Source organism: Cyprinus carpio, chromosome A18, assembly GCF_018340385.1.
Source record: "Cyprinus carpio isolate SPL01 chromosome A18, ASM1834038v1, whole genome shotgun sequence".
Lineage (NCBI taxonomy): Eukaryota > Metazoa > Chordata > Actinopteri > Cypriniformes > Cyprinidae > Cyprinus > Cyprinus carpio.
This window is the reverse complement of record NC_056589.1, coordinates 24,410,977-24,435,740: the sequence shown is the minus strand read 5'-3', so window position 1 is coordinate 24,435,740 and position 24,764 is coordinate 24,410,977. Positions and strand designations below refer to the sequence as shown.

General features: G+C 35.7%; 1 protein-coding gene across 2 annotated transcripts in view; it reads left to right on the top strand.

The window, feature by feature from the left end:
• LOC109090234 (semaphorin-3E-like) overlaps positions 1-24,764 on the top strand; it is a 56,764-nt gene that overhangs the window by 8,471 nt on the left and 23,529 nt on the right. The window contains exons 1-2 of one of the 2 annotated variants that reach the window (XM_042775566.1): positions 9,356-9,915; positions 24,601-24,761. In XM_042775566.1, coding sequence (XP_042631500.1) covers positions 9,810-9,915; positions 24,601-24,761 — 267 coding nt within the window. In that variant the 5' untranslated portion in view covers positions 9,356-9,809. Of the gene's footprint in view, positions 1-9,355; positions 9,916-24,600; positions 24,762-24,764 lie in introns of those variants that run through there. The other variant, XM_042775567.1, reaches the window with a different exon arrangement.

The following is a 24,764-nucleotide window of genomic DNA, read 5'->3' as shown; positions in this document are numbered from 1 at the left end:
AGTGTTTCTGTGAACAGTAGCAGCTCTTCAGGATTTAGATGTCACATTACATATGCTCTTGTAAGTTGAACCGTACATTCATAACACATTATTAGAGAATGCTATGAGAGATTCCCCTCTTTTCTCTCCAGATGCTTTCTGACAAGCACTGGAGGGGTCAGGTGGTTCTTTTATACAAGCCTGTCTTTCTGTGCATGTACATGTATGTTTGACATTCTTGTAGCCCCTCAGGGTCCAGAGAAAAACTCCCTCGGTCATGGAGCCTGATGTTTGTGTGTGCAGTGATGCGTGAGCCAGTGAAAACACACCTGGATTCACCGTCAGAGACAGAGAAACTGATCATATGTTTTCAGAACGCTGACATTCAGGTCATTATGTGTTTTTTAGTCACTAGCAATAAACCATCAATTGAGGAATGTGGGCAAATAAATCTGGAGTTATCTTAAAATTTAATTTTTAATTACTTAAACCTTCCCCTAGCCATAGTGTTCAGTGTTTATGTAGAATTTATTCAGGTGAGCACGTTTACACATACACACAGACAAAAACAGACATGTGGCTTCACTTAAGCTATCAGCACACATGGTCTTATCTCCAGCTTCCAAACTTTTAAGATAACATTCCTTTCAATTTCAAGGGTTTGTGGCAAAATATTATTTATATCAGAGTTTTTAGATTAGATTTTTATCACTGATTTTGAGATATGAGTTTAAGCTTAAGGAAAAGACATGCCTCACCTCACTGTATGAAGCTAAAAGCTTTATCTCACTCAGACAAAAATTATGGCTGTCACAACAGTAATACATTAAGACAGTTAAAGAACAGTCTCAGCTGAAACTGTGTGCTAATGCAGCTATAAAATCCAGCATGGCATGATGATGTCCCAAAAACCTTTTTTTTCTGAAGAAAGTCTGGCAGTGAAGTAAATCTTGTCTTGTCATGACAGTCCCAGCTCTGTAACTTTTGTTTGGCTTTGAATATTGCTTCTGAAGAAATACAGTAGTTTACCCCAAAATGTAATCATTTACTCATGTCGTCCCAATATGTTTTTTTTTCTTCCCCTGTTTAACACGAGAAAGAGTTGAGTAAAGGCCTGTTCACACCAAGAGCAATAACAATAACTATAAATACAACTACATATATTTTTTTGCATCCACTCCACCGAATGCACATGCTCATCTGCTGCTTTAAATTCTCGAGCTCATTATAGCAGGATTGATTCTGATAGGGTGTCCATGTTTTTATTGTTCAATCCAATGATATTGTTTCTCTGTGCCTTTATCATTATAGCTGTGGTGTGGACTTCATTTAGTTATGCTGACTTGAAACAGCATTGCTTTACAGAAAATAAAAATAAAAAATCTTTGAATAATATTTTTAATTGAATTAATACTTGTATTTTATGTTAGCATATATAACGATACTAAAAATCTTTTAAAATAATGGAAATGCTAAAAGGAAAACATCAAGATTTATTATACTAATAAGAATTATGAGGTAAAATATTTGTAAATGTCCTGGGAAAATAGGTCCTAACTGTAGGCTTAAATTTCTTTCTTTCTTCTTCTTTCCTCTATGCGCACATTCCTATAGACTGAACACGTAATGGGAATGTGCATGGCTACAAATGTGCATTTTTGTAGTTTACACAGGCCCTGTCCACACAAACGTGGTTATTTTTAAAACCGCAGCTTTTTCTACGCGGTTTGACCGTTCGTCCACACGCAAAAGCAGCGCCAGGTCATTGAAATGGACATTTTTGCAAACGTCTGCAAGGGTGAAGATTTTCAAAAACTCTGGTTGTAGTGTTATCGTGTAGACAGCCAAACCGTCATTTTTGTGACAGTTTTGACCACACCGTTATCTCCGCCTACAGGCTTCTGATTGGCCAACATAGCCTTAAAAAATGAAGATTATATTGCCAACTGTTGGCTTGACATGCTCTTGACAGTGCATCATACTGTAGCATGCGTTTGTGTTTTTTTTTTTTTTTTTTTAACGGAAGAAGGGAAAACTCCGTTTATAAAAAAAAATACCCATGTACGTGTGGACATGGCCACATATAACAATGGTATTGTTTTCAGAAACTTGCACCGTTTCAAAAAATTTGCGTTTTCAGGACCCAAAATGCATACGATTATTGTGTGAACTATTCCTTTAAGAATGCGGCTTAGCCAATATTGTACATCAATTAAGTTTGTAATTTAAATATTTGATGAAGATGGATAAATAACATGATGCAAGTAAAACAAATGCTCTAAATGTTTTTAGTCTTACCATAAGGCAGTTAGAGATTGACCTGCAGAGCATGAGACTATACAGAACAGTTAACTTCTAAATCATGTTATCAGCCTCCAGCATTCACCTTAATACAACTTTAATCCTGTCTTATTGCGTTCTAGTTCGGAGAGGCAGAGATCCAACATCTTAGACCTTGTTGGCAAGGTCTCAGTGCTTTTTAGAGAGGTTGTGTCTTCTGATGGTCATCTAATCTCATGGAGCTGTGGGCAGATATTAAAACAACAACAACATCTCCTTAATGAAAAAGGGTTCTCTTTAAAACAGTGATACCTGATCAACTTGTATCATCCGGGCATCTGCGTTAAAAGCAACTAATTGAATATTGAAAATGGACCTGCAGCTGCTGACATTTGAGAAATCACCTCAGCTGAAATGGGTTTTGTGGAGAAAGTTCTTGCCAGTAATCCTCTGCTCTGCCATGGTCCTACAGAGCAAGGCTTTGTTGTGGTACTGGCTGGAAAGTTGCACTTCATTCTGTGTTAAGTGTAGCGGAGAGGCCTTTCTCTTGAGGCTCTTTAATCGCTCTGCCTGCTCGACCATGGCATTGTGATGGATACACGCTCAAATCTTTAAAGGGAACAGCCTACTACTTGGTCATGGCCGATCCATTTCTCTAGGGCTCTCCATGTGTGAATTTCCATACTTCTGTCAAACAAGTGTTTTTTCACCATTCAAGACCTTTGAAAGGCCTTGAATCAAAGCCTTGCATTGAGGGATTGTCTTTGATCAGTGTTTTCTTTATGCAGACTGCCATGCTGATAATGTAAGGAGTAACTGACAATAGATGCTTCATGTCAGAGCGGCATGTTATGGTGTGCATTACATTTTCAGTAATTCAGTGGTCCATTGATTTATATGGGGTGATTCTCACAAAACCCGTCAAGAAAATGTCTAGGTCACATTTGATTGAAAAATAACATTTAAAAAAAAACTATTAACAGCCAGTTTTTAGGACTATAACATGTGTATACACACTGTAAACATAGAAAAATGCTGATATACAATTTCCATACCTAAATCATCTTTGAAATGAATAATTAATAATAATAATACAAGTTAAATTAAAACATTTGGGGATATGAAATATGCTTGTCTTGACAAGTGTGGGCTTCAGTTTCTTTGTTAAAAATATACTTAATTTTTATAATAATAAAAAAAGGTTTAATAATTTGAGTATTGTTTTTGAGTAGTTTTGTATGTAATTGTTAACCGTTATTGTAGTTATCTTGTTTAAACAACTGGCATTACAAATACTAGTGTCCACAAGAATGTGAAGTGATATGCAACTGTATTACAACCGAAAATCTGGATCTTCAAAGCCGTGCAGTTGCTGAATCAGTTAGACAATGCTATAATATGAGTTAATGCATATAATTCATGTATGCATAATGTTTTGTGATAAATTGTGAATGCATGTGACAAAGAGGATATGTAATGCACACCTGTGTAAACTAGATGCAGAGTGAAATTGACTCTGAAGACGAACAGAGCTTTTGTTGCTGGCCACAGACTTGCACCCCTATTGAGCTCTCTCATCTCTCATCCACGAGTTTTCATCACGGGGTGTGTTTCACCCTGACAGCGCGCTCCTCCCACCACTGTGGTATGGCTGTCTGCTGGCGGAGGATGTTTTCATAGCATTTACATGAGAGGAAATATTTTCAATGCTGTGTGAATCATGAAAGCAGTGGCTCCAGACAAGGTCAAAGGGAAACAAATCTCCGTATTAACACTGAATTAAACTTTCTTTTTTCACACAGCAAGCCGTCTGGGCTGACAGGAGATGTGGATTGGGGTTTAAAAGGGGTCTGCCAAACAAACATTCCTGGGTTATACTTGGAGAAAGATCTTTGTGATAGACAGATTAAGAGAGGGTCAAGTTTATGAGCTGGAAATACAGTATGGCTTAAAGGAGAGAAACATCACAAAAGAAATGTCTTAAAATAGCTAATTTATTACTCTGAGATAAAATCCTACAACAGGTTAAAAAAAAGTACTTGCAATGGAAATGAACAGGGACAAATATTGGAGTAAATGTGAAGCTTCTTATTTTATAAACGCATTAACATCAATGTTAAAAATTATTTATTATTTGAGATGTAAATCTATTTGAATTATTTAAACATTAAACTAAATAACTAAAATAATGGCAACACAGACTATTGAAACTATTATACTATTCAAGCCAAGATGATTGGCCCATTTCAACTCCATTGTGCATAACTATAACCCATATATATAAAGTGTGCTATTTAAGTATTATTTAATACGTTTACAGTATTAATATTTTTTATGATCTTTTACTACTTTTATATTTTCCACTTTTTTTAGTAAAAAAAAAGTTAAAAAAAAAGTATTTTACTATACTTTTTAAAATGTTCCACTTATCTGTTTAATTTTATAAACGGATAAGATTTGTTTTATTGATAGGACAGTTTTTATATCTCTTTTTTTATTACAAATGATCGTTTGAAATGCTGCGGCATTTAAAATCAGTGGTAGTGAGTTATCCAAATTTTTTCTTCAGCTAATCTAAGAAAAAGACATGTGTCCCAAGAAAATGTATGAGAGCGGAGATATAAAGCAATACTATCTTTTTCCATTTCCATTTTAAACCTACCAGTCAGTATAATAGGGTGTCAAACATACTGGCACTAGCAGAGTGATTGCTGATGACTTCCTTTGCACTGGCACAGCTGCCAAAAGCCTTCATCCATTTCTCTGTCTCTCATTCAGCTGGAGATTGTAGGGTGACTGTCAGTATACGTGATAGCTGTTATTATAAAAGAAAACGTGAAAGAAGGGGATAATGAAAGGTTAGGGGAATGGGCAGAAGGCAGATGGTGACTGACATGTATCAACTCATTCACAAGACTGAAACACAGCCAATGCTGTTCAAATGGCAGAATGCAACTCTACACATTACACACTCACTCACGCTGGGATTTCATGCTGATTGTATTCAAAAGGAACCAATTAGTCATTGTTCACTAGCCTTGCCATTTTTATTCTAATGTAGTCACCCTACAAGATGAGAATGTCTTTGTTTGCACTATTGAAATTGAAAAATATTTTTTAAAGTGTAGTACACAGAATTCTTCTAAATTATGAATAAAACTGATTATTGGATTACGTTTTACAAGAATTTAATTTCAGTCTCTTTCTTCTAATTTGATGTGTAACTTGCCATTTCTCTCCCTTTTTTTCATTTTCACTCAAATTTCTAGTAAATATAATTTTTTTTCTCTTTAGTCTACAGTATATAGGAATGCAGCTTTTGTTGAAACAAAGCTACAAAAACAGGTTTTCAGAAAAAAAAAAAAAAAAAGAACTGGGGCCCGTTCTTCGTGCGTCGCTAATTACACCCGAGATCAAATGACACATCCAAGATGATATCATCGTGCTAATCAAGATCTGGCTAACTTAGTTCTTCAAACGCACCTGTTGTTGATGATTAGTATGGCTGGATTGAGTTATCTGAGATAATTGCGCGTTCATGGATTGGTTTAAAAGGGGTTATGTATTGATACCCGAAACCATGATCAGCAATGCAGCGATTGGCTAGCGGCAAGACAGCAAAGTATTGACACCATATAATTTAAAAAAGACACCTGACGAAAAACTTGACAAATTTCTGGACTTTTATATTTTATCTCCTGCGCTCCATCAAGCCACTCCCATAATAGCTGTCACCACTCAAATTAATGCACGACTCTACATTAACTGTGTGTAAGACTCTAATACAATTATGAAGAAATTATTTTATGACGAATAAATCTTTCAGTGCGTAAAACATGGCTGTGTCTATATTAATTAATTTTTAAATGATTTTTTTTTTTTTTATTACCGTCCCAGGATCAGTAGGATACTCTTGTAATAAAGTAGCGGTGGTAGCGGACAGATTTTAAGTATCAATTCTGCTTAAAAAGATGCAATCTAATCACGTTTACATTAAATAAGCTGCTCCCGAGCAGGTTAAAGTTTACGGACCTGTTGCTATGACAGCAACAGGGATGAGCTTCGAAGAACCAACCAATCCAAGATCATGCCAAATCGTCAACAATCAAATCCAACTGAGTTAGCGACATACGAAGAACGGGCCCCTGACCTTGTATGTTGGTTTTATTTTGTGTTGATTAGCTTTTATTTTTAATTTTTGTTTTTATATTTTATCATTCTGTTATTTTTCTTTAAATAATAAATTAATTTTCATATGATATTGTGATATCTTGCTATCTTCATTTGTTTTAGCAGAAATTTGGCTTTTTTTTTATCCAAGTTTTTTATTTTTTTAATTTTTTTATTATTATTTTTTTTATATCAGGTTTGCTATTAAAATATAATAATATTAAAGACTGGTTTAAGCTGTTTTTGGTCTAAACTATAATTATACAGATTTTTGAGTTATAAGCTAAAGTGTTTTTCTGAATTTTGTGGCCAAGTATTGTATTTCCTACAGATGGGGATAAACTGATTTTTAATGAGTACTAACGGTGTTGTGTTTGAACGGGAGAGTGGTTTTTTGATCACTTTTTGATGAGGAATAAAAAGTTAGAGGTTCAGTAGAGTATTTACAAAGCAATATGATGTCATCTGATTCAACAAGCATAACCAGCATGCCATATGTGAACATAGAATGAGATCATCTCAGAATTTAACAAGGATCAGCTGCCGTTGGTTTACGAAATATCACTGTGCAATGAACAGAGCGACCTCATTTCTTCTTAGATGACAGGCGAATGACATTGATAACTTTTTAGTTGAACTGAGTGCTGAAGGTCTGATCAAGTGCTTCACATCAGTCACAGGCTGGAGGAACTCAAACTAAGGGGGACGTGTAGATGTGAGAATGACAAAGAAAAGGGGCTTGAAAGAGAAAAGTTAAGTGCAATTTAATGGTGCTCACAAAAATAACCATTGGTGAACACAGAGCTGCTCTAATGAATGCAGCATTTGGCTGCGTAATCGCAGGCACAGATGAAAGTGATTGCCACCAAAGCTCAAGATCTACGCTGTGAATTGATTGCGCTCCCTCTCATTTTTCATTGGTGGTTTACATGAATGAGTGCACATCTGAGCTGACTTCTGTCCTTCATTTCCATCTTCTTTTGGCAAACTAATGTGTATAATATTGGAACACAACAAGATGGAAACTGTAAGGGTACTTATGTTTGCTTGAACCCGAGTTCGATTGCTCTCCCCTCCTACTGCCACGGCTGGTTTGTATTCATATTGTTTTTTTTTTTTGTTTTTTTTTTTCTCGGTACGTTTGTGTCATCAGAATGGTGGCTGTTTACATCTGTTATTAGATAATAACTGTTCAGAAGACGGCAAAATGAATGGATGCTTGCTTGATACATTTTTTGTACTTCAAATTTTGACATTTTTGATTCATTTCCAAAGCACCAACACAGAATGGCACGTGTTTATTTGTCATGACTGTAATGCAAAGGTTCAAAAGAATGTGGGAAATGAGATATAAATTCTCTCTGCTGCAGTGCGTCAGTCATGCTTTACAAGAAAGCAAGCGAGCAAACACTTCCGTGGTTTTAGTCCGACCACCCTTTTTTTAGGTGGACTCAGGTACGGTTTGCGGTTGCACACCCAAGTTCAGAAAACAGCGTTCACATTGTCCAGACGAACCATACTCTGATGTCAAATGAACCCAGGTGTGCACCAAAAGTGCTAGTGTGAAAGCCCACTAAGAGGAAGTGATTTCCTGCACTGTATTTGAGTTTGGGCTCACCCGCAGAGAATATGTTACCTTGAGTTGTTGCTTGCTTCAGATGATCTCTTCATGCTGAAAGTGCACTCTATTATTTGCAGATTTGGCCTGTTGCTGCCTTCATCATTACACTGCTAAATATATAATGAAAATATTTTTTTACTCTAGCTATATGTCCAATGCGTGCGGTTATGTGTGCAGATTCTATTTGAAAAGTTAACATAACTGGACCTTAAATTTAATCAAAATACACTATTGCCACTTGTGCCAGTTATAAATTTGATCAAGAACAGCTGCTATAAATATGGATATATCCGGTTCCTTTGATTTGTTGGTTGAATATAGTTTTTAAGGAAAAGTAATTGGGACCCTTGCTTTAAATGAATGTGTAAGATAGAAAGAGCGAGGACAAGAAGTTTATTTTATTTTATTTTAGTAAAATCTAGAATTTTTATTAGAGGGCAACTGCTCAACCACTACACAGAAAGAGAAAGTGAGCCACTGAAAGAGGAAGTGTCAAATATATAACAAACAAATAATGTACAGTGATATGATGCAAAGTCCCAGTCTTGAATGCCTTTGCCGGTCCATCAGTGGCTGTTGCTTAAAGTCCCTATTCTTTTAAGGACATAAAGGAAATACTGGTATTAATTTTTAATTAATATAAATTACTTTTTAACAATTCCACTCAATTTTAAATTCATAATCTTATTTAAGGATACATTTCACCAAAAACGTAAATTCTGTCATTATTGAAAGTCAATGGACTTCAAAATATTATACTTTCCACAGACTTTTCAACAGAAATTTCATTTTTGTTTGAACTACGCCTTTAATTCTCGTTCATTGATTTATTTTCATATCTTTTAATGTTTAATTAATGTTCATATCTTTTAAAATCATGTTTCTTCCTTACTCCAAACAATATTTCTTTGACTTGACTTTGAAAATGTTTATTTTTCCCCACACAAATCTAGCATAATTACTTTCATTTGGGCATGTGCATAAATAAATATATTATATGTGGATATTCTGGGAAAGAAGTGTTTATATGACACAGATTTCTGATTAAGTCATTTGCCAGCTGTCTTATTCAGATTTCCCAAAATTTCTTACATTGTCCAACTGCATTTGCAGTAACCACAATATGACCAAATTCCAATATTAATTAAAATTTTCAGTTGCATGTAAACACGATCCATAAGATGAGAACAAAATTATGTCATAAATAGAGGATGGGTGGAACTAAGAGAGTGAGATAGAAGGAGAGAGTGAAAGAGAAGGGTGGGGGTGGATGGGAGTTTTTGGCTATTGTCCATGTGTGCGGCAGGGGAGTTGAAGCAGTCAGGAGGGGAGAGAGGGCTGGCACGTGGAAGGGAAGTATTTCACAAAGACAGGAGAGAGAGGGAGAGGAAAGAAAGGAAGCTTCTTCTCATTAGAGGAGGTGGAGGCTCTCCAAGATCAGTGCGCTTGTTGTCTGACACACGCTTGCACTCACACATTCTTATGAGTTTGAGGAATCCATCGCCTGTGGTAAGAGTGACAGGAAGAGTCAGCCAGGGTTGAGTCAAAGCGTTGCGCATGGTTTAGACACTTTCTTCACACTGGAAGCATCTCAAAACACACTCTAAGCGTCAGTGAAGTGAGTTTCAGCACACTGTTCTAATGACAGCAAACTAATTTTTTTTGGCATTATAACTGGTAATTCAGTCTGTCAACGGATGGTGGCTGCTCATGGTGGATTGTAAGGAGTCAGTGTGAGACTTCAGAGGAGTGCGTGAGGATGGCATGGGGCGTGTGGACCTTCATGCTTTGCGTGACACTATGGATCTGCTCTGCAACTCAATCAGCAAAGACCGTGTATCCAAGATTACGACTATCTCACAAAGGTAAGACAACAGGTGTGTGTGGGTGTTTGTGCAATGCTTGAGCATGAAGTTCACTCAGACTGAAGCTCATCATTTTAGGCTCAAAATGATTTAGATGGACATCCCAGAACAGCTCTTCCAAATGACTTTATACAGGTTAAGCATTTTGATTACTTTCCTCCACTGTTAAAATAGACAATTGTCTTAAAGAATTTAACAAGTAAATTTATAATAATTTATTAAATGGTATTGTTATTTAATTTATATGTATTTATATTAACATTTGTTTGATAGTTATTACAACACAAATTGGTGGTAAATTTTAAGTTTCATATGATTTCATTTGCAAAGTTTTGTATGATCTCATTTGTACGATTTCTTTTGTAAGAATATGTACAATCTCATTTTGTACGATTTTGTACAATATCAGTTATACGATTTTATATGAACTCATTTTGTATGATTCCACACCATCACATTTTTTACGATTTCATATGATATTCATATAATCTACTTTTGTATGATCTCTTTCATACACCCTCATTTGTACGATTTAATAGAATTTTATACAGTCTAGACAATTTTTTTATGATTTCCCACAATCTGCTTACACCCCACTAAAGAAGTTATTATTTTTTTTTTATGTATTTATTTTTGCTTTTGAGTGTACTACATATTTAATCTATCAGAAAGTGTGAATGAATGACAGTGAATATGGACATGCAAATGATTTGGATGAAGTCATACAGTATCTGTTGCCATAAATACATCTGGATTCTCTTTTATTTGTGTTTTTCCTCCCCGTTACGGTGGTTGAGCTTCTACAATGTGGTTTTCTGTCAGCTTAAGCAGTTCACTGAATGAATGTCAACTGTTCTTTTTACTATGCTGGTCTCTCATTGGCATGTTTACATTTAAATTTGGGGATGGATGGGGGCATCCTTTGTAGATGAACTCCCTAGCCCGAAGCAAATAGCCCATGCTTCTCAGTCTTTTTCTTTGATCAGAATGCTGTGGAAACTGTCATATAAAATCCACACCCCAGCATTGGTCATGGTCCAGAGACCTTGTGGAATTTCAGTGCATGGTAAATCAAACCAATGCCATCTATGAGCTAACTGTAAAACCTGCTCATGGAAACAACACTTCTCCTTTGAGAAAACACTGACACTATGTGTCCTGGCCAAAGGTTTTAGATTGAGGTGTGTTTGAGTGGCTTTTCTCATTAGATTTGTCATAATATTGATTATCAGTGTCATATTCAGTGGGTTGAGTGCATAGCTGCTGGCAAACTGAAGTGAATTGGGATTGACGTGTGCCGAAGGAACTGGCTGGCGGCAGGGGAAATGTCCCCAGGCAAAGATAAAATGTGAAATTTCTTTCCCAATCCTCTCAGTGACATTCTTCTCCCTGTGCCTTTTTTTTATTTTTTGTTTATTTATTTATTTATTTTAAAGGTTGATTTTGAGGGGAAAATGTTCTACCTGATGTGACATGAAATGGCTTTCATTGTTGTCAGGTTGTTATTCATAGAATTGTTCATTTAGATTAACTTTATTATTATTATTATTATTTTTTACAGATTTGTTTTAGACATAATTTTCTCTTTTATTAGCCATTTACAGTTCCTCTCAGTGTCTCTCTTTTTTTTTCTCCCCACACGCTTCTGTTTCTGTCATTTTACTTGGTGTTCTCTGCGTGTCTAGACTGATAAAGTGTTCTCTACTTGGCAGAAGAAACATTTTTGCTTGTATCCTTTCATTATGGAATGAAAAACATGCTTTAAATTTTGAATAACTTGAAGACCTCAGAGGTAGTTGAGGCATTTTTGTAAACCTTGGAGGCAATCACAAGAGGTTGACTTGTGGTTAAACCCATTGAGATTCTCCTCTTAAATTTGAAAGATGTCTTAAATTATAACTGAATTAAAACCAGTAGTTGATTTAATTAAATGTTGCCCTGATCTGCCTGCGGCTGCATGTGTTGTGCTAACCAGAGTGTTTTTTTTTTTTTGCCTACTGTGTATACCAGACATAGTGCTTGACTGCCAAATTTACCAGACCGTTAATTATAAAACGGAGTAAAATTGAATTTGCAAATGTGCAAAGCATTAAGTCTCAAAACTTGTTTCACATCTAAGTCCTTTTTAGAGTCTGAGTAAGTCTTTTAGTCCTCTGACATTTTTAGTAGCCCAAAAATAAAGGTAAAGGGGGGTTTGGATCTCTCTTGTCCCGTTTATTGCTGTGTAGTCTTGTGTAGCTAGACCTTTGACCTTTTGTGCAGCTAATTATAGCCAAACAAAACCAAATTGAATAGAATATACATCATACAAGACAATAAAACAAAACAGATCTCCATATCCAAATTCCATAAAAATAAAATTTTTGTTGTATATAATATAAGATATAGAATAAATTGTTACTTTCACAAGCATGCATTTTCTTTTACTTTTTGTTTTCTTTCTTTTATTAATCTACATTTTTTTTCAAAGACGTCTTATAGGTCACCCACTACATAAACTGTCAGATAAGTATGTGTTAATTTCCTTGTGCTAAAATTTCTTGATGTTGTACAAAGTTCTTCAGTGGTTCTTTTTACCATTGTAAAGTCGTAACTTTGGGAAAATTCTGTTTGAGGATTTTCTGTCAATTTAATTAATTTCTTTAATGACAGTGGTGGCTTATACTACAAAGTTACTACATTTCAATGTATTAATCCATAGGTAGTATTATACTATGGCATGTTTTTCTAAAGGTACTGTTTGAGGACTTGTGAATTCTCCTAGCCAGCAGTTGCTTGTAGCAACCTGTGTTTTGTTTGTTTGAGTGGAATGTATTTGACACGCTTATCAATATCCATAGAGCTTGAGTTTGTCTCCTATGTGGACTTCATGAATGCACTTTTGTTTCCTGCTTGACTAGAACAAGTAGCTCTGGTTATTACATTTCAGTTTGTTGCATTGAAAAGCTACTACAGTGCAAAGTGCTTTTCTTCTTAATGAAATAAATTTTCATTTGTGTAGGCTGGAGAGTTTCAGTGGGATTTTAAGCTTCTAAATTAGTTTCTGTAAGCATATTATCCATCGTTTAGGGCTTGACACACACTAATAAAAAGACCATGTAGAGACTGGGTTTGTTCTATTCCTGTGTTTTTTTTTGTTTTTTGTTTTTCTCAAAGTTGCAACCTTTGTGTGATGCTATTCAAGTGAAAAAATGGAGTTCAAAAGGGAATTCACAATCAAATTTAAGGGCAAGGTGCTACTCTGCTTTGATTTGGCTAAGCTTTGCTTAAAGAAATAAAAATTAGCTACAGCAAATGCTAATTACGTGGAAAGGAATCTTATTTCAAAAAGCCATGTTTTGGCTTCATTGTCTAACAGCTGAAGCAACAAGTCATTCAGCTGGTTTGTAGGTGTTTGGGTGTGATTGTGTAGGTGGTTGCATATTTGATATTTATTTTTAAATGGTTTTGAGGCTTTAATCAAGCTAAGAACAACAAAAGTGGGAGTTAAGAGATTGCCATTGAAATTGGTGTAATTAGTAGGAGCTACAACTTGGCAAAAGAGTTTGTTTATGAGGGAGAATAACGCTGCTGTGATTTCAGGCATGAAAATTGCCAAGCGCATCCCAACGGTTATATGAAGGTATATTTGAGAGTATCCGATTGTGAGGCCGAATTATTTAGTGGTGCGATTGTACATTCTTCCCTACCACAGGGTCCGAGGGGCAGCATGTTAAGCACATGATCTGCAAGAGTTGTATATTTATTCGAGAGTGAATTCAGTTTCAATCTACTCTAAACATTATTTCAAAACACTTCCAACTGGTTCTGGAGTGTCTGACCCCGGTTTGAGGTGATGTCACGCTGTTAGGACAGAGTTTGAGTTTCGTGCATTAACTTGTATAAATAAACCATGCTGGCTTCGGTGCGATATTACTGAACAGTTACCCCTTGCAAAATTTCAACAAGGAGCCCCCCCAAAAGCTCTCCAGAGCTTTTAGCCCTTGTCCCAGCTACTTATAAAGAGTGTCAGTTTCTTATCCCGAATCTATAGTCGTTCAAACATACAAATCCTCAAGGACCTCCAGTTGGTCCCAGCTATCATCACGTAAATGGATGTTCATGAACGTTTTATGAGGGTTTTTTTAACAACCCAAACATGTAACCTGTTGGCCCCCTACATCAATATAAATATGAGAAAAGAGACATATTTTGAGCTCTCTGACACTTTAGTACAGTCAAATAGGCAACATACTTAAGTTTCGCCATGTTATGTGGTCTATAATAACAAGCTATGTTAGCTTTTCCATCGTCAGTCATCACTAAACGACTAATCACAGTTTGAGCACTCTAAATTGGTTTTTCATCACCTTTTACTGGAGAACATGATCTTTAAGTTTTGAATTCAGCCTTGGGATTTGTTCTGGAAAGACCAATTTCCTTTTTTCGGACTTTAAATGATTTTGCCAATAATTTTTTATATTCTGTTTTAAATTGACAGTAACCAAGGACGGTCTCATGTTGCGTTTAGTCATAATGACTAAATGCTTCGAGTCTCTGCTGCATTTTGCTACTTCAGTGTAGACAACAAGGCTTTTTTTTTTTTTTTTTTGTGATTTTGCCAAGGGTTGTGTTTTTTTTTTTTTTTTTTTTGGTGAATAGGGGAATTTTATTCCCAAACAGAAGACTGTTTTTGTAACATTTGGGGAAAAAATAATTTTAAAATGTAATATATTACCAATCCACATGATTTCATATCAGGGTTTTCATGTACTCATTTCAGTGTGCTGTCCTTGTGTTATAAATTGGCATAATCCAGTCATTACTGCCAACTTTATATCTGTCATTAACATGTGTTTTCCCTCATTGCATTGTGATCAGATAAATGAAACTATTTGGAGGTGGTCTGGAACAGAAGATATTCTGAAGAACATTGGTGTCTTCAGAATATCTTTCCAAAAAGTCTTAAATTGTCAGGTGTAATAGTCGCCTACTGTATTTGTCATTCCAAAAGCAAGTTTTGCTTTGGGTCCACAGCACATGAAAGGAGTAGGACTTATACAAGCAAACCTCCTGCTGTTTCATCACCCAGTTATTGTATCCAGATAGCGCTGCCTGTGATTTGCTGGCCCGCAGGTCATTGCATAATTAATGATGTTCTTGGGAGAGTTTGTTCCTGCTTTGGTCTGTTCTTGCTTCTTCCTACCTCTCGCTGTGTCTTTCTCAGTATTTCTCCTGACAGTTCCAAAAAGTCTGTTTACCTAATAAACCCATAATTTCCTAGCAAACGGGGCATCTGAAGGGTCGTCATGGAGACGGGTTCTTCAAAGACGGCAGGACAGGAAGAAAGAAATTCTGGGTTTTAATAAACTTCACAGTCAGTACAATCAGCGCAGGACAGCAGACCAACAAATGGCCCCAGAGAACAAGGGTTTCCTTGACTTACAGTGGCTTTAGTGAATGCACATTGTTCTCTGGTCAATGAAAGATCTCCAGTGTCAGGTAATTTACAATATATCCATCAATCAGCTTGTTTCTCCACATCAAACAACCATTTTCAATAAAACAATGGCTTGGAATTTCATCAAACATTGAAGATTGGCGGTCCATGTGATGTCCTCTTATCTTTGATATATCAATGTACTCCAGTGAAGGCAGTTGATGGCTTTCATTTGGAGGTTCTCTGTCCTTCAGCTAATGATCTTTGTATGCATTCCCTCACATATGTGTCCATTTGGCATTTCATTTAGAGGCGAGACGCAATGACTTTGTGAAGATGGTGTAATTTTCTGTCATCCTGAAAAGATTTCAGACTACTGTTCCTCTCAATCCACAGAGGACCATAGGGTCGATAAATGATTTCATACTCCTGAACTTTAGTTGAAAGTTGACCTCTTTTTTGGCACCCAGTAATCCTCTGCAGACTTTTCTCTTGAGGCATTTGTAGCCATCTCTTGAGGAAGTACGACTAAATATAACCAACCTACATATATAAGTAAATGAACTATGTTGTCACATTACTCAGGAGATCTACTTAGTCAGGTTTAATCTACTCTGACTGACAGTCCAAGCATTATGATGTATAAATGTCAAGGTTTATTGTTATTTAAATAAGTGAGTAATACATTTTGTTCTTACACCATCTTTTGCTCTCATGTTGTCCAAGGCTCAGTCAATGTTAAATAATAAGGCTTTTTTTTCTTCATTTTTTTTCTCCATGAAGTGAGTAAGTGACAGGTCTTAATGTATTTAACGCTTGTGTTTTTTGAGAGTTTGGCAGCTTTTAAACATGAGCGGTTATTCCAGGTGGGAGAAAATTATAGGAAATAAAACCATGGAAAGCCCCTCAGTTTGTTTTCAAAGGATACTACTTAAAATGTGTGTTTATCTCCGTACATGCCAAGACATTGAACTGAAAGAGTATCTTAATGAAACATTCAGATGGTTGAGGTTAAAATGTGGAAAACTCATAATTTGAAGAGATGGGTGTTTCCTGTAGAAACGCTGAGTGGTTTTGTTATAATCACACACATATTTTAAAATACCATGCCAAGGCTGACTCACCTAGCAGAGTTTTAATAGTTTTATTATTATTATTTTTTTTTTGAGTGTGTGTTGGAAATATCATGTCCCAGAGTTCTTGATCTAAACATTAATGTAACAGGTGCATAGGCTTTATATTTAGTTATTTTTTGACGATTTTTGTCCCCTCCACTTGAAATTAGTGACTGAAATAATTTTTTTTTTTTTATTGCTGATTCCATATACTGCATAACACAAGCAACACGCATAACACTTGCTAATATTTACTAAGATCATTTGAAAATGCAATTTGAACTTGCTAAAGTACAGTATATATGTAAAATATATTTTACTTCATGATTTAGATGGCTACTTTTTGATAATTTAAGCAAACATCACATCTATCCATCAAACCATAAGAAGTGGATTAAAGTTAGAAATGGAATTTGGCATCTTTATTGGCAATGATCATTTTTTATTGTAATATAATATATTTGACCTTGTTAAGCACAATCATTCATTCTTCTATTGTGCATGTACTGCATGGACAGCAACTTCCTTGAACATAGTTCCCTTACTGAAAATTTCAATTTCACAAAGCAGAGTTTTTTTTTTTTTTTTTTTTTTTTTCTGGAAATCTTGAATGCAGAATGAGGAAACGTTCAAAACTAACAAAATGCTATTAAAATCAATCAGTCACCACAGAATAATACATGACAAGCCAAATCTGGCAGTTTCCGTCTGTCTGTCTGTGAGCCTCATGCGGTCCACAGCATGTTCCATCAGGAGGACCTGACCTCTGTCTGCTTAGCTCCGCCTACTGGATGACTGACATGCGTTTTGTGCTTGTGCATTTGTCAGATTGCTGTTTCTCAACACATCATGTCTTCTAGCAGGTAATTGAAGTTTGTCTCGCACCCACTGTGGAATCGTCAGTAGCATGTTGTTTCAGTCAACACTGATGTTTGAAATCAAAATACCTGTCTGTCTTTGTTAACTTGATTGACAGGTCTAAAAAACTCTGGCCCATGAAAGGGGAGCAGATGGGGCTTTCCCCCCTTTTTTCTGTGCAACGTCTGATGGGTCACACTGCTCTTCTATTTTTGTTTCTCCATACAGAGCTGATGCATGATATCACACTCCATGACTCCTTTTTTTTTTTTTTTTTTTTTTTTTTACTTTGGTCACATTATACCATCACTAAAAACTTAACCGCACAAGGGTTTGTCATTCAGCAAACCCCTATTTGGGTTGCTCGCTCATGTGTTGTCCAAGCATCGCTGAGATTGTTTATGGAAATAATCTTCATCTAAGTCCTCCCCATCTCATATCTTCACCCTTAACTGAGCGTTGCATCTAAATGTGGAGTCAATGTGCCAGTGTTGCTTTAAACGCTTTGGTAAATGCTTTAATCTCAACCTACGTGCTATAAAGCACAGACAAAACACCTCTTTGGAATGTGCTTTATCCCTGAAAAAGCCATTGTTTCATCAAAGAGATAAAATGAGAGTATGGAATTATAAGATATTTCCCATGACATATTTAGCTGATAAATGTTTGTAAACAACTGCAAACACAATGCAAAGAACATGCTTTATATGTGAAATACATCTAAATGTGTAGTTTTTGGCAAATATGTTTTGGCATTGGAATTAATATAAATCCATGAAGCTGGTACAGTATGTCATTTTCTTACAGTCAACATTGTTTGATTGCTTGCAACAATTGTCATTAAATGTATTTAGTGCCTATACATTGGATTCGTCAAGTGCATCAATGTGATGATCAGAGGTCTGGTGCTGCTGTGGTGCTTATATGTGCAAACTGAGTTTGAATCTGGCTTGTTTTACCCCATAATTTCATGTTTTCAGTGTCCTGTAGTGTGTTTTTTTTTTTTTTTTTTTTTTTTTTTGAGCAAAGGGCAGGTTGATGTTACCCAGCTTCACTTCCTCTGTACTGGTTCATTGAAGTATGACAGCTGCAATTTAGCATAGGTTGAAAGTACAAACAACATGTGTCAGAGCGAATCATATGTACATAATACACAGTGTGGTGAGAACCTTTAATGTTATTTAAGGCCCCAAGTCACACCACCTTTACAAGGCCACGCCGAAACATCTCCATTCCAGCCCGCCCACAAGAAACAAACCCCTCTGGGCTTCATATCTAAACCAAAAACCTTCACCATTCCAGATCAGCAGAAACTAATGTTTAACCAGCTGTTGAGTTTGTTAGGGAAGAAATATTTCAAATATGGTGGATTGGATAATGTTCAGGCTTCACAAGTTTAGATTTTTATGCCTCTGTGTGCTAATATACATGTTAATGCTAATAATATATAAAATTGAATTTATTTTTTATATATATATATATATATATATATATATATATATATATATATATATATATATATAAAATATATAAAATTGAATTTATTTTTCCACTTAAATTTTTATTTTATTTTAGAACTAGTGAATCTAAACTACAAATCAGTATGTATTGAGTTATTAAGGGCAGCGTTTTGATTGCTCGTTGACTTTGGTTGCTTGTTACTTAATTATTTTATTAGTAAGCAATAAATATTGAATCCACTGATTCCATTACAGAGAGCTGTAATTGTGCAGGATATAAAGCCTGCAAACATGCAGTCTGGAAGAAGGCAAAGATCACATTCCCAAATACAGGATAACCCATATGATAATTACTAGGGTTAGCAGGTTAACACAGTCAATATGCTTAGAGGATAGAGTCTCTCAGTCTTCTGCTCAGAATCAGATCTTTTATAGTAATTAGGTAATTAGCTTTGGCTTTTTGCCTCCTTGTTGACTGAAATAAAATGGACCCAAGTTCATACAGACAAGTTCACCTTATACTACAGTGAGGAAAAATATGATTTATGTTAAGTCCATCCATCGGGGGGGCCTACAAAATGACCTTTCCCGTTAGACAAAAGATGGGGAACTCAGAGTGACAGATGAGAGAAGGAAGCTTGTTTCCTTCCTAGGATGAAAGCAGTTCCCTATCTCCGATAGCTGATAGCCCCTCAGCAAAGGGAGTAGACGGCCACATCCGCAATCAGAGTATCAGCTCTCCTTAATTCTAGAATCTTCCAGCTTCCAAAGTTCTCTTTAGGGAGAATCTGCACTTCCTTAGACCTGCTCACCACAGCAGAGGTTCAGATGACTTAGGCAGAGGAAACAGGTCTTTAGTTTGGCTTACGGGGAAATACAGCCAGTTCAGCACATGAGGATTTGGATTAAAGAGAGTTTGGGTCATTTCCCTTTCAATAACTGCTTTTTCATTTTTATTAGCTGACAGGCCTGAGAATGGGATTGACAGCGTTTCCTGTAAATAAACTCATTTGCTGTCTTCTAAGCATAGGGCGGCCCGTAAAAAAGGACTTTCACTTACAGTTTGAATTAATAAATTATACACACAAAACATTGTTTATAGTTCTGTAACACAAATTTGATTGTCCAGTCAGCATTACGAGAGTCCTATTTGTGTTTTTCGTACTAGTGGTAGATATTTCTCAGTAACTCTGGTTTTACCAGATTTTGCATGAAAGGAGTATAAATCACTAATTTAGTACATTTTAAAATGCTTATTAAATCAGGAATTAAACAAGTGACTGTCTTTTTGTGTAAGTCATTGAATCTTTTGCTCAACCAATTTGTTGAAAAATTCTGTTCATTCAGTAACGCTGAGCTGTGTGCTCAGAGATCCAAGATATAGATGATTTTGTTTCTTCATTGGAACAGATTTGGAGAAATTTTGCATTACTTCACTTCCTCACCAGTGGATTTTCTGCAGTGAATGGGTGCAGAATGAGAGTTTAAACTGCTGATAAAAACAACAAAATGATCTGCAAAAAATCCACACAACTCCAGTCCATCACTTAACATTTGTGTTCGTAAGAAACAAATCCATCATTATATTATAGTTAGTTACTCAGTATCACACTCGCACATATTCAGACATTAAGTATAATAAGGGTACATTACTCATGTTTTTAATTTATAACAGCAGTTGGATGGTTGTCTTTATTTCCTCCCCCACCCCTCCGTTGTACAGCCTAATGGGACGACCCTTGCCCGGTCAGGGGCACTGTGTTAATAACGGTGAGGGGTTAAAATGCTCATTGCCTCCGGGAGTTCAGGATTATTTTTTTGGCTTGTGTTGGGACATGTGCAATTTGCTGTTTGTTCTAGACGTAAGGTCTCTTTATAAACATTCTGATCCTATATGTCTCTTCATTGTGGTTTCTGCTGATAAATGGAGTATATTAAATAAATATTTATGGTGGATGAACCGTCCCTGTGAAACATCACACATAGAGGCCAGTCAAATCATGAGCCAAGTCTGGTTTTCTTTCTTTCTTTTATCTGTCTCATTTATCTTCATGAACAAGAGGCCAAACCCATAGATTTAGAATGAGAAAGAAGCTCATAATCAAAATGAATGAAAGAGGTCTAGTGGAATTGAATTCATATGTTAAACCTTAAAAAAAACAAAATGACAGCTCAAATGAACATCAATAGGGCAAAGACCTTGGATTAATTTTAGTGAGTGAAATATGAAATTATTCATCTGATTTGTTTGTTTTTTTACTGTATATATGGTCAGGGAACTGGAAATGATTCCTGAAGGCATTCAGTGATTCTTTTCATTTTTCTCCTTAACACACTCTTGGTTCTTTTAATATGCCACATGGGCACCACAAGTTGTGTAAGGTGCTTGACACTTTAAAACTGATAGTAATTTGTAACAGCTTGGAAGAAAATGTTTCATGGGCTTTCAACATGACTATACCATATGCACATCTTAATAAACATATGACATGTTGCACATACACTTACTCCGACAATTGAGACCACTAGTAAAAATGCTTCTCTTTAGCATTTTTCTAAGCTTAATTATTAATAATAATAATCTTTCTTCTCCGTTGTCATCTAATCATTATTGTCTTTGTCATCTTCCTTGTATTCTTTGTCATAATGGTGGTTTTCGTCTACTTTGTCTTCATCTCATTCTTCATCTTTGTTTTCTTCTTCATTGTTTTCATCTTTTTCTTTTTCATATAACATTTAATTAAAATTGGTTCATTTTATGTCATAATGTTTCAAAATCATTCCTAAAACTTTTTTTTTAGATCTTGAATCCCAGATTTTCAGTATTGCCTTGACTTTTAGACCCCACTGTAAAAGAGCAGAGTGAGGTATTAGACTGCCTTCCAAATGAACTTGAATAGTGTGTTTTTTATGAGTGTTACTTGTTTTCATGTTTTTGAGTATCCTAAGGCATTTCTATTAACCGCAAGACTCATAAACATAAAAGACACGTTGAGTGTCTTTCCGAAGAACTGCTCTCAGACACTAAAATGTGATCAAAGTCTGCGTCTTCAAATGTCTGTCTTTGACCTTGTCGTTCACTTTCCACTTTATCCCTCCTGCTATCGTTTCAGTAATCCAGTTTTATCCTTTATCTGTCTGTCTGCTTCCCTTATCTTCTTTCCATACAAGCTTTTGCCCTTCAACTTTCTAAGTGGCTCTTTTAAATGATTAGTTCACGCAAAATTGAAAATATACCCCCCCCCCATTTCATTCCAAACCGGTATTACATTTTCTTATTTGGAACACAGGAGAAATTTTGGTCTCTCATTTGTGCATACGACTGGAGTGATAGATTTGGGTGAAAACAGTGTAATTTAAGCCATTTCTTCAATGATGATCTTCCCTTCCAGTGAGCTATAGCTTCTTAAATTTCAGTTCTTTGTATGCTTCATATGAACCACTTTTATGATTTTTATGTTGCCTTTTGTCGTTTTGGAGCTTGACAGCCTCAATCCTTGTGCACTTTCATTATATTGAAAAAAGTGGTGAGGATATTCCATAAAAATGCACATTAAACCTTTCCTTAAGAAAACAATCTACCAAAATCTCATCATACTGGGGGAGGAGGTTGAAAATAAAATAAAAGATTTAATAGATGACCTATGTGTTTTTTTTCTCCTTCCCTCTCTTGCTGTTTTGTCATTTATATGAGTTTGAATCATCCTCACCCCCACCCAAAAAAGAGATCCTAAGATCATGTTGACTCTTAATCCATAAACTCTGTCAGATGTGTAACCCTTAACATAACTTTGTATGGCAGAATCTGATCAAAATCTAAATACTCATGAATGTAGTATGTTATATTTGGTGACCACTGTATGTATATGTTTGTTATGTATATAGGTTGTTCTTCAGCATGTATCCTTTTGTTCTGTATTTATTTGAAAAAAAAGGAGGAAAAAAAATTTAAGTAACAAAAAAATAAAATGCACATTAAAGGGTTACTCCACCCCAAAATGAAAATTATGTCATTATTCACTTACCCACAAACCAGTAAAAGCTTTGTTTGTCTTTGGAACACAATTTAAGATATTTTGGATGAAAACCGAGAGGCTTGTGACTGCCAAGTAAAATACACTGTCAAGGTCCAGAAAAGTATAAAAGACATCGTCAGAATAGTCCATCTGCCATCAGTGGTTCAACCATAATGTTATGAAGCAACGACAACACTTTTTGTACGTGAAGAAAAAAAAAAAAAAGACTTTATTCAACAACTTGTCTCCTCTGTGTCTCTCCGCATCACCGCAATTTTGGAGAATATCCGCTGAACGCAAACGGAGTACACTATTGCGCAACACAAGGATACGTTTTCTACATTTATTTACGCTTTGATTTGAAAAACAAAAAAACAGTGCATCCGTGCAGTGTGGCTGACACAGAATAGCGTGCGCTCCTTGTGTTCAGCGGATATTCTCCAAAATGGTGCTACGGTGATGCGGAGAGACACAGAGGAGACAAATTGTTGAATAAAGTCATTATTTTTGTTTTATTCACGTACTAAATGTATTCTCGTCGCTTCATAACATTACGGTTGAACCACTGATGGCAGATGGACTATTCTGACAATGTCTTTCATACTTTTCTAGACCTTGACAGTGTAACGTTAATTTACTTGGCAGTTAATGGGACAGTCACAAGCCTCCCAGTTTTCATCCAAAATATCTTAAATTGTGTTCTGAAGACAAACAAAGGTTTTACGGGTTTGGAACGACATGGGGGTAAGTGATTAATGACAACATTTTCATTTTGGGGTGGAGTATCCTTTTAAATGAAAGAGGAAGTCATACGGGTTTGGAAATTTCAGTGAGTAATTAATGGAAGAATTTTCCATTTTCTGTTAAATTGTTCCTTTTTTACTTCTCTTTTAATTTGTCTCTTTTTCCATGTGTCACTGAACTCAGCCAGCATCCAGTGGTGTGTGTGTGTGTGTGTGTGTGTGTGTGTGTGTATACACTCATCGATGGATCTGCCTGCATCTGTGTGTGTTGGGAGGCTGCCCTTTTTTTGTTTTAAAGCAACCAGAGAGCATTTAAAATGAAGAACACATTTTGTCATTGGGTGTGTATGACTGGAGGGCCAACTCACACACGCTGAATAAATCAGAAGGTCAAGACCATTACGAGGGCAACTCCCCATGGAGCAACCCATCGCACACACGCAAGCATGCTCAGGAAATCTGTCATAAGTCATTGACATCCCATACTTTGATTAATCGTATAATCCAATTTCTCTCATATCACGATTCACTGAAGCAGTGCATCTTTGTCTGATTCTGGTCATATATGTGGTCTGTTTAATCCTGTTCCAGCTGCTTGACTTCACTCTGTGGTGAAAAGAAATGCAATGAGCAGAGATTGGAGTCATGAGCTTTATAACGGTTCAACATACATGTACCCTACCATTCAAAAGTTTGGGTTCAGAAATAAAAAAATAAATAATTATATATATATATATATATATATATATATATATATATATAAAAAAAAAAAAAAAAAAACAAAAAAAACAAAATATACTTTCATATATATATATATATATATATATATATATATATATATATACATACACACACACACACTTTCATTCAGCAAGGACAGATTAAATTGATCAAAAGTGATTGTAGAGACATTCATAATGTTACAAAAGTTTTCTATTACAAATAAATGCTGTTCTATTCAAAAAAGAATGTATTATGGTTTCCACAAAAATATTCATTAACAAATTCCTAACCCTACTTATTCAAAAAAAGCATTTTCAGATGGTAAAAATGCTTTCTAATTTTTGTCTGTAGAGTTATGGGAGCTGAACAGGACGAGGGTGTTCCAGTCTGGAGAGGGGCGTCTGCAGCACTACAGTATGTTACTGGATGAGACTCAGGAAAGGCTAATCATCGGAGGAAAAGACATCCTGTACTCTCTCAATCTGGAGCGCATCACTGCCCCTCACAAAGAGGTT